Source organism: Acinonyx jubatus, chromosome B2 (assembly GCF_027475565.1).
Source record: "Acinonyx jubatus isolate Ajub_Pintada_27869175 chromosome B2, VMU_Ajub_asm_v1.0, whole genome shotgun sequence".
In the NCBI taxonomy this organism is placed as follows: Eukaryota; Metazoa; Chordata; class Mammalia; order Carnivora; family Felidae; genus Acinonyx; species Acinonyx jubatus.
Window position 1 is genome coordinate 19,706,975 of NC_069385.1, and position 20,595 is coordinate 19,727,569.

Here is a 20,595-nt window from a genome sequence, read left to right on the forward strand (position 1 = left end):
TCCCATATTCGACTGTTCAGATATCCTGAAGCCACGCTGCTTTGGCACAATTCAGTATCATATTTAAGCAGAACTTCAGTTACTAACTGATAGCTGAAATATGCCATAAGAAATCAAAAGTCTGCGAAAGTTAAAGTAATATATTCTGTCGCCAAATTCTGGCATTCACAGTCTAAATGTTGAAACATTTAGAGTAAAATAAAATAACTACATTTAAGTCAGTTTTGCCAGTAACTACTTTTCTTCCTAGTGACTTTGCATCATTGATTTCTATGCAAAAAGCAATGCTTGAAAATGTACATTTATAAAGCTGTCATTTCAATTAGGACCAGAAACCCACCTATTAGCCTATTGCAAAGTATTGCCTCAGCCGGAACCTGCCTTACTTTTGTCACTGTTTTTCTATAGCTCAATGGCCACTTCTGGGAGGTGCAAAACAGGTGGGGTCACTGTCAGATAAAACAGTTCTTCAGGAATCCAGGGCTTAACTAATGACTATAACAATTAATTCATAATTGAAAGGAGACAATCAGTGCACTATTGAGTCCAGAAAAACCACTTAAAAGTGTTTAAAGGTGCAAAATAAAGAGGAAAGTGATTCAAAGTTTAAGCGGTGGGCGGGGGGAGGCCTAATAAAAAGCAGAGAGAATTGTAACATCCCTTTATTGCTCTTGTGAATGTTAGTGATTCCTTGAAAACAATTCAGAAACCTCTGGTATTATGCCTTAGAGTGGTTTAAAAATGTTTTTTTTCAGGAATATTCTAAAGACTAAACCTTTTTTCTACAACTTTTGCCCTGCCAAGTTTGAAAGTTTCCCAACACTCGAGATGGGGGTTTATGGGATGTTTTATTGATGTCATTTCATATAGTAACCAAGAACAGTACTATACTTTGTCTCCAGAATCGAAGCCATGCCCAAAGTAGTATTTATAAATTGAATCATTTCCAAATAGTTTACTATTTAACATTTAGCGAATTTGGTCTACATATCTCTTATAATTCTTCTTATAACTGCAACCAAAGGTGTAGATTCTTTACTCTTTTTGAAGCCATAGAGCATCGGAAAATAAAATTATTTAAGGCATTTGAAAATGTAAGGTTTTGTGTCAAACAATTAAATATGGTGTTAAACACCTATTGTATTATTTGAATAATCCACAAAAGTACTAGCTTGATTTAAAGTAAGCTGATTTCTCATAGTTCATTTTAATTCCAACATGCATACCATATCTCCTTTCAATTATGAATTAATTGTGACAGTCATAATCCCTGGATTCACCATGAACTGTTTTATCTCACAGTAATCCCACCTGTTTTGCACCTCCCAAAATTTCTGAATGATGTAAGTAAGTAATGCTATTGAAAATAGTTATATAGTTGATGTTGAGAAACTTTGTTAAAGGATCTCAAATTTTCTTAGATTAGAGTTTGAGGCAGAGAAAGACTTGGAGTAGTAAAAATTCACTCAGGTGAAACCTTAGGTAAGGACTTAAGAAACATTTTTTAATAATTTATGTGTAGACTTAAATTAGAAACTTCCTTGCCCATAAGGCTTGTTCATTCCTCTGCCCCCTCCCACTCCAAACATCTTGTTTCTATTTATTTATTTTTTTAAAGTAAGTTCTACCCCCAGCGTGGGGCTGGATGGAGTTCATTATCCCAAGACCAAGAGTCAAATGCTCTACCGAGGGAGTCAGCCAGGCACCCTTCAAACATTCTAAGTAGGAGTTTGAGCAAGTGGGTAGCTTTCTTAGAACTTGCAGATCACACATTTAAATAAAATTAAAACAATTTAGAATATCCAAAAACAAGAAGATGGGGAATAATGTGGGGTAATTCATGGCATCCTGTTCCTTTCCAAGTTTTCTTTTTCTTGTATTCTAGACCAATTCTTTCAAAAAATGTAAAGTATTGACTTTATTTTAAATGTTGGTCTCATTGTCTTTGGGGCTATAATTTTTAGCAGTGTACTCCATTTAACAAAGTGCCATTAGAATACAATTATTTTAGTTGGTTTATCTTTAAAACATTGTGTCTCATTCTATTCTGATTTTGACCAAGAGAACAAGATCAGGCTATCAGCTAATGTAAAAGAATCAGCAGGCAAGTTAGGGAGACAGTGAGGTTATATAACCAGTTCATCATAGCCTTGAAGTTCATTTTTTAATATTAGTTTCAGGTGTACAATATAGTGATTTAACAGTTCACCCAGTGCTCAGCACAAGTGCGCTCCTTAATCCCCATCACTTACTTCACCCAAGAAATAGACTCTTAAGTACAGAGAACAAACTGATGGTCACCAGAGTGGAGGTAGGTAGGGGGATGGGTGAAACAGTTCACTTAATTATTGTTACAGATATTGGGTTAGTTCCTGAACCTCTGGACCCCTTAAACCATTTTCAATCCCTCAGAAGAAGGATTTATAATACTCTGTATGTCCTGACTCCCTCCCACGTCTCAAGCTGCCTCTGAGACTTCTCCCCTTGCTATCTATTCAACTTCTAGCACTTCTCTGAACCCAGAGAGCTCTCCTTCACCTCCAGACTTTCCAACATAAGTCGTCCTCTGCTTTGAGCACACTTTTTTCCTATTTATTAAGCTAACTTTTTAAGGCCATCGCTTAAACGCTTCTTCCTTTAGGAAGGCTTCCCCAGTCAACCACTAAACAGAAACATGTTTCTGCTATGTGTGCCATATTCATTCTTCCACTCATTCATTCATTTGGTCACGCATCAAACACACATTGTTTGAACACTATATTTCTACCATATTCCAGATACCTTTTATGATCTCTGTTATACCAGTTTTCTAACTTTATTACTATTGTTGGCGTGTCTGTCTCCTTCATTAGGCTCTGAGTTTTGTGATGAGAGAGTTTTGTTAATCTTGCTCAGCACAGGTCTTCAAAACCTAACTTATTATTTAGCACATAATAGATCATCAATAAAATCTGTTGGATTAACAACAAACATAGGTGATCTTTTTTGTCCTTTAAATTCGAAACTAACTTTGTGCTTAAATATTAATTTCTCAGCGGGACAGCCAAGAGTTCAAATGGATTATTTTGTAGGATTTGTGTGTGTGTGTGTGTGTGCATGTGTGATGTATTCATCCCATTCTTGTATTTTATAGTTTTAAAAATAGTTTAAGTACTTCCCATAGTGAGACCATGGCAGTCCACAAAGCATGGCTCAGGTCATTTTTTAGTCCATGGTATTAGAGCATTTGATCTCTGGAATATTTAGGACAGCAGCTAGGCCAATGCCATGTAAAGAGGTTAAAAGAAAATCAGGGCTGAGATAGATGACCCACCCAAATCTTAATCAGAGACTCAAATTTGTGGGAGGTCAAGGAAACACACTTGGATTTAGGCAATGAGTAAAGTTAATTAACTTTGAATTAAAATCAGAGAAACTGCCACTATATGCCCTGTCATCTTGACAATATTACCCCTGTTAAACGGCAGATTTTTGTATGGATAAATGGTGTCTATTCAAAAAGGACAAAGAAGGAGGAGGAAAAGGAGGAGAAAAAGGAGGGGTAGGAAGAAGAGGTGGAAGAAAAAAGAGAGAAAAAGAACGAAAGAGTGATGCTGCTTGGACGGATCATCTAGAAGACAAATATACTGTGTAGTAAAGCACAATAAGCATCCAATTGGATTATTTACACTTCAACCAAATTTTCATTGAATTTTTAATATCCAGCTGTTTGTAACTAACCCAATGAACATTTATGTATAATTGTATTACTAAACCATCTAGTCTTCTCCAACTTTAAATGCAGTGATTTCAGAACACGGAATTCTAGAACTAAAGTGCTAGATGTCTAGGGGTCCCCCAAAGGGTTAAGATTTAATAAGCTCCAAATGCAGTATTGTGTTTGTTTTAAACAGAGAGAAGAGCAAGTAAGCTGGTGGACTTTACCCTTTATAAGGCAAAGAGAAAAGTGATTTTCATATCCAATAAATGTCTAGCTGATTGCACCCAGACTTAAAGTGAAAGGCTCACTGGCTTAGATTAAAGCCTCGTCCTGAGGGGCCAGCATCTTATTTAACACACACAGTAGGTGCCTGCTAGAACACTCTCCAAGAACAGAGCCTGGGGGGAACCAGCTTCACACTCTCCCTTTGCCCTGATTGAGAACACCAGTCCTCCTGGAGGGGAGCTTCTACAAGCTTCTGATGCCTGATCTTTGCAGCAGCTACCCAGAGGAGGCCTCCTGACTTCCTGGCTCTGGAGGCCAGAGGAACTTGCATTCCTGGTCCTCGTGGAACTAGAATTATCAGTGACACCCAGAAAGGAGCTCATATTCTCATCTGGTGCCCTGAATTTGCAGCTGCTGCTAGGAGACCCCTCTCTAATCACCAGGCTCCGGCAGCCAGTGGAGCTTACGCCTGTGGGTCCCACCAGACTGTTACCAATGGAGAAAGAGTCATCACAGCTACCACCCCCGGGGCACAGCAAAAGGCAAGAGACCCAGAAGTTCAGTCTTTCTGTGGGGGAGGCCTATTCACTAATCATCATGGCTGCAGCCTGAGGGGCAGACTTGTAATTAAACACACATCTTGGGACTGACTATGATCCTTTCTAGAGACCATGGAGGGCAAGCACTAGGTTTTATGCTTTTCCTCTGCCGCCCTCCAGAGTCACTGTGTCTCCTGGAGAGGAGATTCACATGTGGTCGGTGCCCTGGTTTTGACCTCTGGCCCTCCAGTTTTTTGCAGCTGCTACCCAAAGGAAGCCTCTGGATTGCCTGGCTCTCATAGCAAGGGGGAGCTCGCGTTGCTGGGTTCCACAGGACTGTGGCAATTGGAGAGACAGCCCTTGGCAGGCTGCCACCCTCAGTGCACTGTGCGGACAGCAAATTGAGCCACACCCCCAGTCTGTCTGTGAAGGAAGACTCTTGGCTTGTCCTGGAGCTTCTGTCTGAGGCAGGCTTCAAGTCTGGCACATACCTAGTGGACTATGGAGCTGCTCTCAAGGAACGCAGGCTGCAGACACCATCTTGGCACTCTCCCTCTGCTTTGTTCCAGCTCACCCATATCTCAAAAAAAGGGTCTTTTGATCATTTGGGGCCCCAACTTCCAGCTTTTTGTGACTGCCAACCAGGGGACACCTCCAGATAGCATGGCCACTTGCTTGCCCTATGACTGTATATATTTGCATACTTTCAAGAGCTGCTGCTTATAGGTTTGAATATAAATGCTTAGATCCTCCCTTTAGGGACACTGACAGGTCTTAGCACTTCCTCACTGATGGGGAGCTATTAAAAATATAATGGACTGCCTGGACCAACACAGAGCTGGGGGAAAGATGGTTGTTTCATCTACTGTATAGAAACCAACACAGAGAGTCAAGCAAGATGAAGAACAGAGGAATATGTGTCCAAACAGAGAGAGAGAGAGAGAGGAAGAGTGAAAACAAGATAAAAACTCAAAGAAAAACCTTAATAAAATGGAGATAAGTAATTTGTCTCATAAAAAGCTCAAGGTAATGCTCATAAAAATGCTCACTGAACAGGGGAGAAAAATGGATGAACACAGTGAGAACTTGCACACACACAACCACACACACACACACACACACACACACAAAGGAAAATATAAGAAAGTACCAAAGAGAAGTCATAAAGCTGAAGAACACCATAACTAAACTGAAAAGTACACTAGAGGGGTTCAACATCAGACTAAACAAAGCAGAAGAAAGGATCAGTCAACTCAGAGACAAGGCACTGGAACTCACCCTATCAGCACAACAAAAAGAAAACAGAATGATGGAATATTACTCAGCCGTAAAAGAGAATGAAATCTTTCCATTTGTGACAACATGGAATAGACCTCAAGGGCATTATGCTGAATGAAATAAGTCAGACAGAGAAAGACAAATACCGTATGGTCACTCATATGCAGAATCTAAAACAAAGCAAACAAATAAGCTCATAGAAACAGAGACAGATTGGTAGGGTTGTCAGAGGCAGAGGGTCTGGGGTGGGAGAAATGAGTGAAAGCAGTATAAATTTGCTTAAATATATGTATTTAAAGATTATGAGAAACCCATACAGACCATGCCATTACTAATAATTATGTTGTCAAATATTTAACATCATGGAAAAAAAGTTAGTGGTATAGTGTCAAGTGAAAAACCTGGCTTCCAAAATGTAATAAATTCATAAAGTTTAATTCTACTGTGTAAAAAAAGTATATACATATACACACAGAATACATGCACAGAGGGAAAAAAAATCAAAGGATATGTGCCAAAGTGTTAGCATTGCCTATGTCTAGATATTTATACTATAAATATTTAAATTTATATGCCTTTGTGTATATTTTCTAAATTTTCTCTAAGTTGTTAGATTTATAAGAAAAAATCAATTAACATCTCTGTATGTGTGTTATCTAAAGATACAAGGAGGTTACAGCAGTGATTTACCAGATGTGGATATGAGTTCATTTAAATCATCTTATGTTAAGAAAATATTTATCATCTGCTTATGGAAAGATAATGTATTATTATTTAGATATGTTTACATGATTCTTACTAAAATATGTAATACATATGCCTTTTCTTTTGCTTAGAATGGAAAAAAAATAATACATGAGTCTACATTTTTAAACATGAAACTATTGCAATCATCTAAGATAAAGATAACTGTGAATGTTTCAGGTCCCTGCATTCGAGTGCTTAATTTTAAAGATAAGTAAACTGAAAATCAGGAATAGAATTTTGATTAAATTCTGGTATACCTTCTACCACAACAAATCTCTCTGTGTCTGTTTCTTTCTCTGTTCCTCTCTCTCTCTCTCTCACACACACACACACTCTCACACACTCACTCTCTCTCAGACACTCATACACACACACTCTCCCTCTCTTTCTTTCTCCCCCTTCTAATGCAAACAGGCACACACACACACACACACACACACACACACACACTATAAATGGTACTGTATTTCCTGGCCTTGAGTGCTTACCACTTTTTCTAACGAAAAGATCTTCCTTTCAAACAAATAGAGGGGTGTAAAGGTAGCATATACAACCATGTGAGCAGACTGTGTTGCTGAAGAACCTGTAAAAACAAACATATATTGTGTCATGGAAATTTTAGCCAAATGGGTCTGTCTGAGATCATTCCAGTCTGTTCAAATCCCTTAATGAGCTTATCTTTGCTGGTGAAAAATAGGTAAATGACTCAATATATTTAATAAACATTAAATTTTGCATGTGTATCTATTTCATAGAACATCTCATTAGTTTTACCTTGATCATAATACCATCTAATTGTTTAAGAAATCATTTTATGTCATTGTAAAAAAAGTTATCACAAAAACTCTATCAGCCAATGTCATTTAGAATAGTCTACAAATGATTATGTTCAAAAGGATAAAATTGACATTTTTTAGTTCTCCTAGATAAAATGTTACTTTGAATTTAAAGAAATCCAGAAGTTTCTATGTCATGTCAAGAAGAAAGAAAATATAAACAAAGTAATCCTTCTATGAAGAAGGAAAACTTAGACAGTAACTTAGTTTATATATATTGCCATATATATATATATATATATAGTCAGAAAATTCTTATTTATTTATTTATTTTTTATTTATTTATTTCCAGTATAGTTAGCATACAGTGTTATATTAGTTTCATACACAAAACTGATTGCTTAATATTTAATACTTCTGAGCATCACTTAATTTTTCATGTGTTTCTTAACAGACCTGAAATTACTATATTTAATTCAATGTGCTTTTGTTCTTTAAAGATTCTGGCTAAAACGATGTAGTATATTTTCTTTTATTGTCTTTATTTTTAATTAGAAAGTTTTTCTTTTATTTCTTTGCAAATTCAAACACTAATATTTAACTCTGTTAAATATTTTTTGGAAGAATAATATTTTTAGAGATGTAAAATACAAATTAGATATTAATAAGGATCTCTCTAGAATAGATTAATATATAAAATATGCCAAATTTATGGAAACATATTTTTACATTTAAAAATTAAACTATGTATGTTTTTCATGGAGCAGAGATCTGAAGCCAGGCAAATTTATATATATATACACACACACACACACATATATATAATTTATACAGAAGGAGACATATACTAGACATATACTAATACATATTTATATACACTAATATATAATTATATTTTATATTTATATAAATGTTTTATATTTGTATAGTTTGTATAATTATACATTGGTATTTATGGATCTTATATAATATGTGTCATATATTATATCTTATATAGTATAATAAATTTTATATATTATACTATATATAACAATATATAACATTATTTGTGATATGTTAATATATAACATATACATTTATTTATTAGTATATGTCTCTCTCCTTGCAAACCCTTCTATGACTGTTGTACCATAAAAACTTGGACAAACTTGGCCTCTGTTGCATATGTAAGACTGCCCAATATGCATACCAATTTGAGAGTCTAACAATTATGGGCAAACTGGAACAAGCTTATTTAGATATGATTGAACAGGAACCACAATTTTGTATTCCCACATTGTATTACAACTTTTTACAATTCAAAATTTTCCAACATTTCAGGAAACAGCTAAAATAGGTATTATTCTGGAAGACTGAAAGCTTACAATCTGACAGAGACTGCAGCGAGTATTGTACATCTGATGAGGGTCTTGAACCATGAAGTGACCATTTGAATTTTTCCTTTTCCTTTTCTTTGTCTCCATTTTTACTCTTCTTCTTCCCAAGGTCTTTTGCATCTGCTTTTTCTAACACATTAAAAATATATATAATAAATCTTCTAACTATAAAACCTCAAACTATATTACTTACTCAGTTATTATGTTGGAAAGGAGACCAAAACAGTAGTGTTATTTAAATATAAAACAATAGCCATAAATTTCCCAAAACACTACTCATCTCTAATTAGAAACATCAAAATAAAGGAAGAGAAAACTGAAAATTGACAATGCACTGTCAAAGACATGCAGAATTATTTATTATTGACTACACATAATTTTGTATTAAGTGGAGATGATCATTTGAATATAATTTACATTATACATATTAATTAATATATATAATTATATATTATATATAATTCTGGCTAATTTTCTCATTTTAGAATAAAGCTAGTATTTTTATTCCTCATACTATATCATAAGCTCTCTATCTGCTGTTTCCTCCGCGTAGAATACTCTTCTCTCCACATACCTTCATCTTTCTCAAGAAATCCCTCTCATCTTTGCAAACCTAGCTCAAAATTACTTAGAGAATTTTACCCTGATGCCCTAGACTAAATATGAATTCCTGTAGTTTTCTGAATTTCCCTTCAGGTCTGATGTCCAAGTATATGGTTATAGTTGTTTGTTTGTTTGTTTGTTTGTTTTTTAATTAACATTAGTCTCTCTCACTAGATCATAAATGCTAGGAGCTAAGTTCCACATCTGATTTTCTTCACCAAGTTATCACTAACTCTTGGAACATTTATTGTTATTCTACTCAGCAAGTAGTAGATTTTAATGGATGGATGGACAGTTGTTAATTTGTGATACATGCAAAAAGTCTTCTAAGTTCAAATCAACTGGAGAAATATTGCATGAAACAAATTTAATCAGCTTTCTTGGTTTGCTTTCTTTCACAAACTAATGCACACTAGGTCATTTAAAGAAGGGCTTATGATAAGCAGATATTACTCACATACTTGATCTTGGTATGTTTTTAAGGAACATTTATAGTAATAGTTTCTCTGTGGTAAATGTTGGTAGATAAAATCTTGATAAGGAATGATTTGGACAAACTGTCAATATTTTATAAAACAATTATTTGAAATATCATTATAAAGGCTATCAAGGTATATAAAAAAGCTAAGTATATTCTAGAATATCTAATCCTACTTTACTGTAAAAGCTTTGTTGCTCATATGCATAGCTATGTGAAATATTTTAGAAAATATAAAATAAATAATTATTCAATATATTTCTTATTTTATGATCTTATACTTTATAAAATAACTTGAAATTATTTTATTTTAAAATTTGAACTTCTACCTTGCAATAAATGGTCAGGTAATCATAATCTGTGTCTATTTCACATTTTCTTAGTGGGGGCAATAAAGACAAAAACAGGACAACTTTCTCTTTTGTTGTTTTGGTCCATTCCACTCTACATATAACATATAAGGTAGATGAGTTTGATGGAAATTAAAAACTTAATGTCTCTTCCTATATTAACACTATACTATCAGTATCATCAAAATATATAGTTGCCTTTGATTTTTAAGACAGTAAAATATGGAACAATAACTACCATATAGTAAACAGCATTACTAGTCCTAAAATTCTACAAAGAAAGGATCGTAATTATTTACATAACACTTAGTAAATGACAATGACAATAAAAAGTCATTAAATTCAGCAATGATTGTAAAGCACTTATATATAACAGTCATGTTGAATGGCATTGTAATAGAAAATCTCTTACCCTTTGGAACTTTGTCACTTTTCTCAGGTGCCTTTAATGCTGTCACTGAAGTGTCAAGTTTGAATTCTTTGCCATCTTTCATTTCTTTGCCATTCTTCACTTCTTTCCCTGCCTCTTTTAATTTGGTATCTACAACAGTTGTTTTGCTTTCAGAGCTGGACTCATCTGACAGCTTAAACTCAGGCAATATTTCTTTCAAGAGCTCCCAAACTTTGTCCGTATATCCTGGGCTTAAATAAAACACACCAACATTAATTTCCAAATTGAACTTTTTACTCCACCATTGATCATCAAGAAATTACTGACAGAAAAATCAATTGACAATTTCACAAGACTAATTTCAATAGTTACTTCAAATTTCAATAGTTACTTCAAATAGATACATTTATCCATCCAACATGCTTTGATTGAGTACCTACTGTGTGCTGGGCTTTGCTGATGCAAAGAGACCGAACAGAGTTCTGGTTCCAAATAGTGGTGTAAGATTCTGAACTTAGCAATTCCCATGACACACCAAACCTATAACTACATATGGAACAACTTCCTCTGGAAAACAAAAACAAAAACAAAAAAAAACAACACACAAAAAAAACCCTAGCTGAGTGACTCCTATACATCTGCTGAATTAGAAAAAAAAAACAAAAAAACAAACCATACCGATGCAGCAAAAGTTACCCCAAGAGGGAAGTTCATAGCAATAAATGCCTATTTCAAGAAACAAGAAATATCTCAATTTAATTTTATACCTCAAGAACTAGAAAAGAAGAACAAACAAAACACAAAACTAATAAAAAGATGAAAATAACAAAGATCAGAGTGGAAATCAATGAAATAGAGCCTAACAATACAATAGAAAAAAAATCAATGAAACTTAGAACTGGTTTTTTGAACAGATGGACAACATTGAAATATCTTTAGCTAGACTCACCAAGAAAAAGAGAAGACTCAAATAAAAACTGATACTACAGAAATACAAAGGATCACAACACAATCTATAAATAATTATATGACAACAAGTCAGACAACCTAGAAGAAATCGATAAATTCCTAGAAATGTGCAACCTACCAAGAGTGAATTATAAAGAAATAAAAAATCTGGACAGACCAATTGCTAGGCAGGTGATTGAATCAGTAATCAAAACAATCCCAACAAACAAAATTCCAGGATGAGATGGCTTCACTGGTGAATTCTACCAACATTTAAAGAATAATGAATGCCAATTCTTCTCAAACTCTTGTGAAAAAATAGAAGGAACACATTCTAATTCATCTTACAAGGCCATCATTACTTTGATACCAAAACCAGACAAGGACACCACAAGTAAAGGAAATTACTGACCAAAATTTCTGAAGAACATAGATGCAAAAATCCTCAACAAAATATTAGCAAATCAAATTTAACAATACATTAGAAGAATAATACAGCATGAACAAGTGAGATTAATCCCAGGGATGTGTGTGAGGATGGTTCAACATTTGCAAATCTGTGTCATACACCAAACTAATGAAATGAATGATAAAAACCATAAGGTCATCTCAATAGGTGCAGAAAAAGCATTTGACAAAGTACAACGTCCATTTATGGTAAAAGTTCTCAACAAAATGGGTTTAGAGAGAACATACCTCAACATAATAATGAAAAATATATCTTTTCCTCAAGGTCAGGAACAAGACAAGGATGCTACCTGTCACCACTTTCATTCAACATAGTATTGCCAGTCTTGACCAGAACAAGTAGACAAGAGAAATAAAAGGCATACAAATTGGACAGGAAGAAGTAAAATTGTCACTATTTGCAGATGACTTAATATATGTAGAAAATCCAAAAGATACAACCTAAAACTATTAGAACTAATAGATGACTTAGGTTAAGTTGCAGGATACAAAATCAATATACAAAATATGTTGCATCAGAAAGACAAATAAAACAATCCCATTTACAACTGCATCAAAAATAATGAAACATCTAGGAATAAATTTACCCAATGAGCTGAAAGACTTGTACACTGAAAACTGTAGGACATTAATAAAAGAAATTGAAGAAAGCTCAAATAAATGGGAAGACATTCTGTGCTCATGGATTGGAAGAATTAAGATTGTTAAAATGTCCACACTACCCAAAATCATTTGATGCAATCCCTTTCAAGTTGTAACATTTTTCACATAAGTAGGGATCATCTTAAAAACTGTGTGGAACCACAAAAAACTCTGAATAGCCAGAGCAACTGGAGACAGAACAAAGCTGGAGTCATCACACTTCCTGATTTCAAACTACGTTCTAAGTCTATAATGATCAAACAATATGCTATTGACATACAGACACTTAGATCAATGGAACACAATAGACAGTGAAAAAATAAACCCACATGTATAGTCAATTAACTTATGACAACAGAGACAAGAATACACCATGTGAAAAAGATAGTCTCTTCAAGAAATGGTGTTGGAAGAATTGGATAGCCACATGCCAAAGAATGAAATTGGATCACTATCTTACACCATACACAAAAATCAACTCATAATGGATTAAAGACTTGAATGTAAGACCTAAAACCACAAAACTCCTAGAGAAAACATAGGCATCTTGACATTGGTCTTGACATTGTCGTTTTTGTTTTTGTTTGGATTTGACTCCAAAGACAAGGGCAACAAATGTAAAAACAAATAAGTGGGACTGTATCAAACTGGAAAGCTTCTGCACAGCAAAAGAAATGACCAACAGAATGAAAAGGCAATCTATTGAATGGAAGAAAATATTCTTAGTTTTTTTTTAATATGTATTTATTTTTGAGAAAGAGAGAGAGAACATGAGCAGGGGAGGGACAGAGAAAGAGGGAGACACAGAATCCAAAGCAGGCTCCAGGCTCTAAGCTGTCAGCACAGAGCCTGAAACGGGGCTCAAACTCACAAGCTGTGAGATTATGACCGAACCGAGGTCAAATGCTTAACCAACTGAGTCACCGAGCCACCCAAGAAAATATTTTCAAATCTTATATCTCATAGGGAGTTAAAAATATATGAAGTACTCATATACCTCAAAAGCAACAAACAAACCATCAAAACCCAAACTGTTTAATTAATAAATGGATAGAGGATCTGACTGGACAATTCCCCCCCCCAAAAAAAAGACATAGGTACATTAAAAGATATTCAGCATCACTAATCATCATGTAAATGTAAACAAAAACCACAATGAGATTTTACTTCATAACTGTTAGAATGACTGTTATACAAAAAATAAAATAAAAGTACAGTTGTGGTGAGGACGTGGAAAAAAAGGAAACTTTATGCACTCTTGGTGAGATTGTAAGCTGGTGCAGTCACTATGGAAAACAGTATGGAATTTCTTCAAAATATTTTAAAAAAGAACTATCATACAATCCAGAAATTCCAATTCTGGGTTATCTGAATAAAAGGAAAACACCAATATGAAGAGATATGTGCACCCCTGTGTTTATTGTGCATTATGTACAAGATCCAAGATATGGATAAGAAAGGTGTGACATATACATACAACGGAATATTACTTAGCCATAAGAAAAGATAAAAATCCTTCCATTTGTGCACAACATGATGGATCTAGAGGGTATTATGTTAAAGGTAATAAGTCAGAGAAAGACAAAAACTGTATGTATGTACATGTAGAATCTAAAACACAAAACAAACAAAAGAAGACAGAAACAGACATGTAGATACAGGAAATAAACTGTTAGCTATCAGAGGCGGAGGCATTAGGGGTTGGATGAAGTAGGTGAAGGGATTAAGTAGAAATTCCCAGTTATAAAAATAAGTCATGGTGATGCACTGTACAGCATAGGGGATACAGTCAATGATATTGTCACAACTATATCATAACAGATGGTAACTAGACATCATGGGGACCACTTAGTAATGTGTAAAAATGTTGAATCACCATAATGTATGCCTGAAACTAATAGGAAATTATATGTCAATCAGATTTCAGCTTAAAGAAGCGAGGTGGCAAAGTGCTCTATTCCAGATGAATTACACCGACATCAGAGAAATGTGCCAAGAAACAAATATTCTCATTTGAAATTGTCTTCTTACATCCTCTCAGACATGTCATTGATTATGTTCCTATTATTATATGGAGAGTTAAAAGGTTTCTTTTTTTCTTTTCAGATGGTAAAACTGCACGAGCGGAAGGAAAACATAAGAGGCAAGGCCACTAATTGCACGTAGACCAGTGCCTCCTTTTGGTACTCCCTCAGGAGAGTGGAAGGGAAGGTGTCTGTTGGAAATGCCACAAAACACTTTCCTCCTAGCTGATTTTCACACAGGAAAAGTTCCAGTAGTCAACACTAGTTCTCCTTGACCATGTACAACCATGGAAAACCATGAATGTGACTGCAAGGCCCTCAGAGTCTTTCTCTTCACACTCAAATCCTTCCTAGCAACAGAAATATTCTACTCCTGAACATACCATGTGGCTCTGACTTTGAAGGCTCTCCTGCCTTCAATGCCCCTCTCCTTCCTCTCCTTCAATCAAATCCAGCCAATGGTAAAGGCTCAGACCAACTCAGAACACTCCACGAGGCCCTATCTGACCCCTACCAGCATCCTGGGCTGATGGCCATTGCTTCCATATTTCAACTTAAACGTTTCTTGACACTCTTTTTTATACTATTTCATGACATTCTTTTCATTTAAAATTATATATGTATACATAAAATTGAAATTTTATAGCATAATTGTAATTTAAAATTATATGAATAATGCAGCAGAATGGTCATAGGAAAATACTCTTCAAATTGTGACATACATACATCAGAGATAGTGTATATCTTTTACTTTTCAGTTGTATTTAGGAGAAAATTGATAAATTTGAATGTTTGGGTCAGTCTCACTCTTCTTTAGACTTTTCCCCATTTGCAAAGATTGAGTACCAACTACCATATATCTTTCTAGATAATATTAAATAATCTAGTGACAGTCACTAGACAGGGAAAGAAACTTATAGTAATTATGTCTCTTCCATACATTAGTATTTTTTCTATCACCTACTCACTTATCTTAAGAACAACCATATTGGATAGGTCATTTTACTCTCATTTTACATATAAAGAAAGATATATTACTTGCAAAATTCACATAGCTTGAAATTGAAAGTGTAGGAACATAAACCTAGGTATATAGTTCTGATTCCTGAGCTCAAGCTTTTCTGCCTCATTTTCATAGAAATGAGCACCCATAAATTCATGCAAATTGGACATCTAAAATTGCTCAACATTTTTATTAATTTTAAAGTGGTCTCCTTATAATTCTGAAAATAGATGAATACTTTTCAATTTTCATATATGATTTCACGATTCTTTTGACTAATTTTCTAGTTGTGAATGATTTTAATCTCCTATTTCTGTACTGGTCTCCAATGGACTTCTGATGATTTCATGTCCCTGCTATCTTTATTCACTTCCATGCAGGAAAAATTAAGCAAAATTATAAACATTCTATCAACACTGAAGATAAAAATTTAGAAAAGCCCATACTTTTACACCTCATTCTGTCTCTACCTCTCTCCATTAATATTGTCCATATAATGTCAAGAAATATTCTGTTTTATTAGGTATCAAAAAAAGGATTTTCCATGAGACGACCCAAAAGAGTGTTGTCTAGATCTTTCCTTAAGATTAAAAAAATAATAATAAGATTATCTCCCCTTTCAGGAAAGTAGTCCTTTGAGGAAGGGATCTATACATCCACTTTTTCCCTGCAGATATTTTTATTTGAACCAAGCAATAGCTAATTTATCCTGCTGAAATGATGCTTTAGATGGTAAGATCCAAGTTACTAGGGACCAAATTCAATCTCCTCCAACCTGGACCCTTTGAGAACAGTAGCTTCCCAATATCAGTCAAAGATCAGAGATGATCCAAACTGATAACTGAACTATGGATTTGATCTTCTTATAAAATACAACATCTGAATTGATGATATGTTCAGATGTATCAATGTAATGTTTTTCTATGCACTTTGACCTGATTAATTTCTTTTTTTTTTTCTTTTTAACATTTATTTATTTTTGGAGACAGAGAGAGACAGAGTGTGAGCAGGGGAGGGGCAGAGAGAGGGAGACACAGAATCCTAAGCAGGCTCCAGGTTCTGAGCTGTCAGCACAGAGCCCGATGTGGGGCAAAAACTCATGAACCACAAGATCATGACCTGAGCCAAAGTCAGGCACTTAACCGACTGAGCCACTCAGGCGCCCCTGACTTGATTAATTTCTACTATTAATGATAATATAACAAAATTGTGTGTCTATAACCTTTACGTATGAAATAAAAGTACTTGTGAAATTTTTAGTAAGCATTACATTAAATGGCCTCTCTTGTTTGGACATAGACAAATATTTAGAATCACAGGAAAGAAAGACTGTGGGCTTTGGACCCAACAAGACTTAGATTTGTATTTTTTTCTCCTCCAGGTACAATGTACACAGCTTTGGGGTATTTGACCACTCTGGGCTTCAGTTTCTTCATTTGTAATAACATATATCCAGCTAATGAGGTCATATGAATGATTATATAAGATAATATTTTCAGGATTGTGATTTTTAATTAGAAATAATATATTAGTGTTCCTAATGCCTAACAGGTATTTTATTACTATTAATTATTTCCTAATATATGTGGCTAATTACAAGTTGCCTTTATGGGCTAGAGAGGGCTATTCTTTTCATTTAAAATTATATGTATACATAAAATTGAAATTTTATAGTATAATTGAGAGAGAGAGGGATCGAGAGAATCCCAAGCAGGCTCTGTGATGTCAGCACAAAGCCTAATAAGGGACTTGATCTTACAAACCGTGAGATCGTGACCTCAGCTGAAATCAAGAGGTGGATGCTTAACCTACTTAGCCACCTAGGGCCCCCATATGTTTCTGTATTAAGTAAGGTTAGTAGTTGTATAAGTATAAAGGGACACCTGTAAACATGATAAATAACATGGTTTTAATATTTGTAATTCATATATTTATATATTAAATTCACAGTATTCTTTTAAAAACAGAATTTATCCTGAAATTCTCAAGGAAGTTTATATAACACTATAATATATTAATACACTAAAACATTATTTTCACAAACATTTTGTAAAATATGAGATTTTCTTTATATTTTCTGAAAGCTTAATAATACTTTAGTTAAAGAAACATTACTGGGACAGAAAGAAAAATACATATGAAGAACTTAATGGTAAAACCTACTGGAGAGGAATCACTTCTGGTAACCATCCGGTAAGCGCATGAATCACCGTGAACTCCCCTAATTCTCTCCTCTCGGCTACATGGATGCTAAAAAAGCAAATGCGCAATAGCATAATTAATAACATTTGAAAACATACACAAAGAGATATATAAGCACCGAGAATCTTTAGTAAGCAGTGATATAATAATAAATGTAGGGGTCATACGGCTTATATGTTAGAGTAGAAGAAAATACTATTCCAACAGCCAGATGATTCATTTTGTTAAAGCGCTTAAAGGAATCCAATCTAAAAGTTCATGTTTATTTTAAAAACACACTATATGCCTTATTTTAAAAAGATGTAAGTTAACATTCATGTCATATACACAAAGCATATTCAAATATATACTATAAAATATATAATTTTAGATGATATACATTGTATATATTCAATATACTATCATATTCTTTACAAAATAGAACCATGTCTTTTTATATTTCCGATGTTAGCTCCTATTCCAGGATGCCCATGAGGCTGGGTACTAAATCAGTCTCATACATAGCAGGTCAAGGCTACATCAGATAGCCCTAATTTAGTCCTTAGATAATCTCAGAGAGATGACAAATATCTCTTCTATCCAATACAAATGAGTAGATCTGCCACCGTAGCATGAAGTCAGAGGAGAGTGTGATGACCCAATACCACTCTGCTCATTTTAGTCCCTTTTTCCCCCAAAGTGATTGGTCTATTTGCACTGAGACGCAGAAATGCCACAGCCCTGTTCTGGCCAGGAGTCACACTGGCAGTTTACCACGTACCAACGGAGGGGATTAATGATATTGACCAGACGTGTTCTTTTCTTCAGAAAGAAATCTTACTATCTTAGTCACATGTTCTAACATTTACAAACTTTTATTGGTTTGTTGCTCAGACGTTATGAATTTTGATGTGCCTACACATGTCACAGATACCAGAATTCTCCTGGGAAAGTTCACAGTCTAAACTATGAATAATCATATTTAGGAAGTGACTGCATACCTCATGTGAAGAGGGTCCTTTCCTTTGCGTAGCACACAGTGATAGTGAAATACTTACTACACGTTAATTTTTTAATGTAGAAAGCTAAAACTCATATTAAAATAATTGCTATATACTATAAAATTTGAGAAAAAAATGCAGAGACAAGTATAAATTGTACCACAAGTATACAGGTAGCCACTATAATGCCTAAGAAATGTCTTACATTTAGTCTGGTCCTTTATTTCTAAGCTGAATTTATTTATTTTTTAAAATAGCAATAGTTCTATTTCTTAGGAGGCTCTAAAATTCTATGGAACTATAGCTTTAAGAAAGACAAAATACCACTCCAATTTTCCAGGTCACCCATTTAGCACTTCACTGGCATTAATTCAGCTCCAGTTCTCAGAACTTTAAGTTAGGTCTGAGAATTAGGAACATTAGGAACATCATTTTCTTTCAAAACAAACAAACGTGGTTGTCACCAGCGTGAATACTCAGTTCTATTCAGCTACTTTAAAAGATCTGGGCTGAGTTTTTTGTTTTTTTTTTTTAATCATTGAAATTAAGAGTTGTGAGCTTGGTGAAACAAATTCTGAACAGAAGATCGAAGGTTGGTGAGAGAAAAGAGATCTGTCTAGGATGTCAGTGGAGTGGCTGGTTTTACTGTGTAGCCTTGGGAAAGAACAAAGGAAGCTGAGCCAAAGGAAAATCCAGACAAAAAAACCAAAATGGAGTGCCCTTCTGATGGACAGAGCTCTGTTTACAGAAGGGGAGGAGGCTGAGCAAAGGGTTGCAGTGGTCTGTTGGAGCCCAAGGGCATCCTGCTGACAATGAGATGCTGTCACACCCTGCAGGAGGGAGAAGGGTATCAAATTCAAGGTGGCTCAGTATAGGTGAGAATCCCCCCCACTGAGCAATGATACAAAGTTGCCAGGCCTTTGCAACTCAAGCATCTAAGATTCTTCTTGCATGGCTAGGGCGGGGATGCGTTGACCTAAGGTCTCTGTAGGTGGGAGCCAAGAGGATGAATGTATGTGGCAGACACATCTCATACATGTTGATGCACAAGACATGCAAGCATGGAAGACATACGCAGATTTCACAAGAATATTGAAGCAAATGGAAGAAGTTTTTATCACAAATGTATTAAAAGGGAGCAGTGTTACCAAAATCCTGAGGAGGATATCAAAAACATTGTTATCCTTCAGAAGAGCTCAGGTTTTCAAGATTATAAATTATTGCTGCATGTACAGAACCTAAAACTTTAACTGGATTCCAGTGTACATGATTCGCTATTTAGATGAACCAGTACTTCCCCGTACAAAAACCACCTTTTTCTCCTGCTGAGGTGAAACACTATTTTTCATGATCACCTTCTATTCATCGTAAGAAAGCACTGGATATAGAATAATTTTTGAGTATTTACCCTTGGGAGAATTTTGTCTTATTGCTGGGTAATAAGTGGTTTTGGTATTTTTCAAATTAGTGGTTTTGGTATTTTTATATCAAAACGTTTACAGTGTTTGGAAAGAAAGCTATTTTAAATAGATTTTTTTTAAATGAAGCTATGTGATATAGATGTATAGTTTTTTGTTGTTTGTCTTTTTGTTTTTATGCGAGTGATTGTTCTTCCTTCTACATACTCAACATTTGCCAGCTTAATGATAGCTTTACACAAAAGCATTGGCCAGAGTTCAAAGTCATATGTTGTGGCCGGAAGCAATAGATTGTTGTCTTCATCAAAAGGCAGAAAGTCATCAATAGTTATCTTTCTCCAACAACCCTAAAAATGAGAAGAAAGGAATGTACAGTTAGTGATTTACATTATTTTTTCTCATATATTATTGTGTACTACTGATGTTATTATTTACTCTTTCATAATT

At 34.7% G+C, this 20,595-nt stretch overlaps 1 protein-coding gene across 8 annotated transcripts in view; it reads right to left on the minus strand.

The window, feature by feature from the left end:
• The window catches only part of ADGB (androglobin), a 164,754-nt gene that overhangs the window by 92,553 nt on the left and 51,606 nt on the right, over nt 1-20,595 (minus strand). For all 8 annotated transcript variants that reach the window (XR_008298287.1, XR_008298286.1, XR_008298288.1 and 5 more), the window contains 5 exons: nt 20,356-20,495; nt 17,712-17,798; nt 10,485-10,714; nt 8,630-8,770; nt 6,978-7,072 (listed from right to left, as the gene is read on the minus strand). Coding sequence is in view for 2 of the 8 variants with exons in the window: in XM_027056687.2 (XP_026912488.2) it covers nt 6,978-7,072; nt 8,630-8,770; nt 10,485-10,714; nt 17,712-17,798; nt 20,356-20,495 (693 nt within the window). In the remaining 6 variants the exon portion in view is untranslated. The remainder of the gene's footprint in view (nt 1-6,977; nt 7,073-8,629; nt 8,771-10,484; nt 10,715-17,711; nt 17,799-20,355; nt 20,496-20,595) is intronic.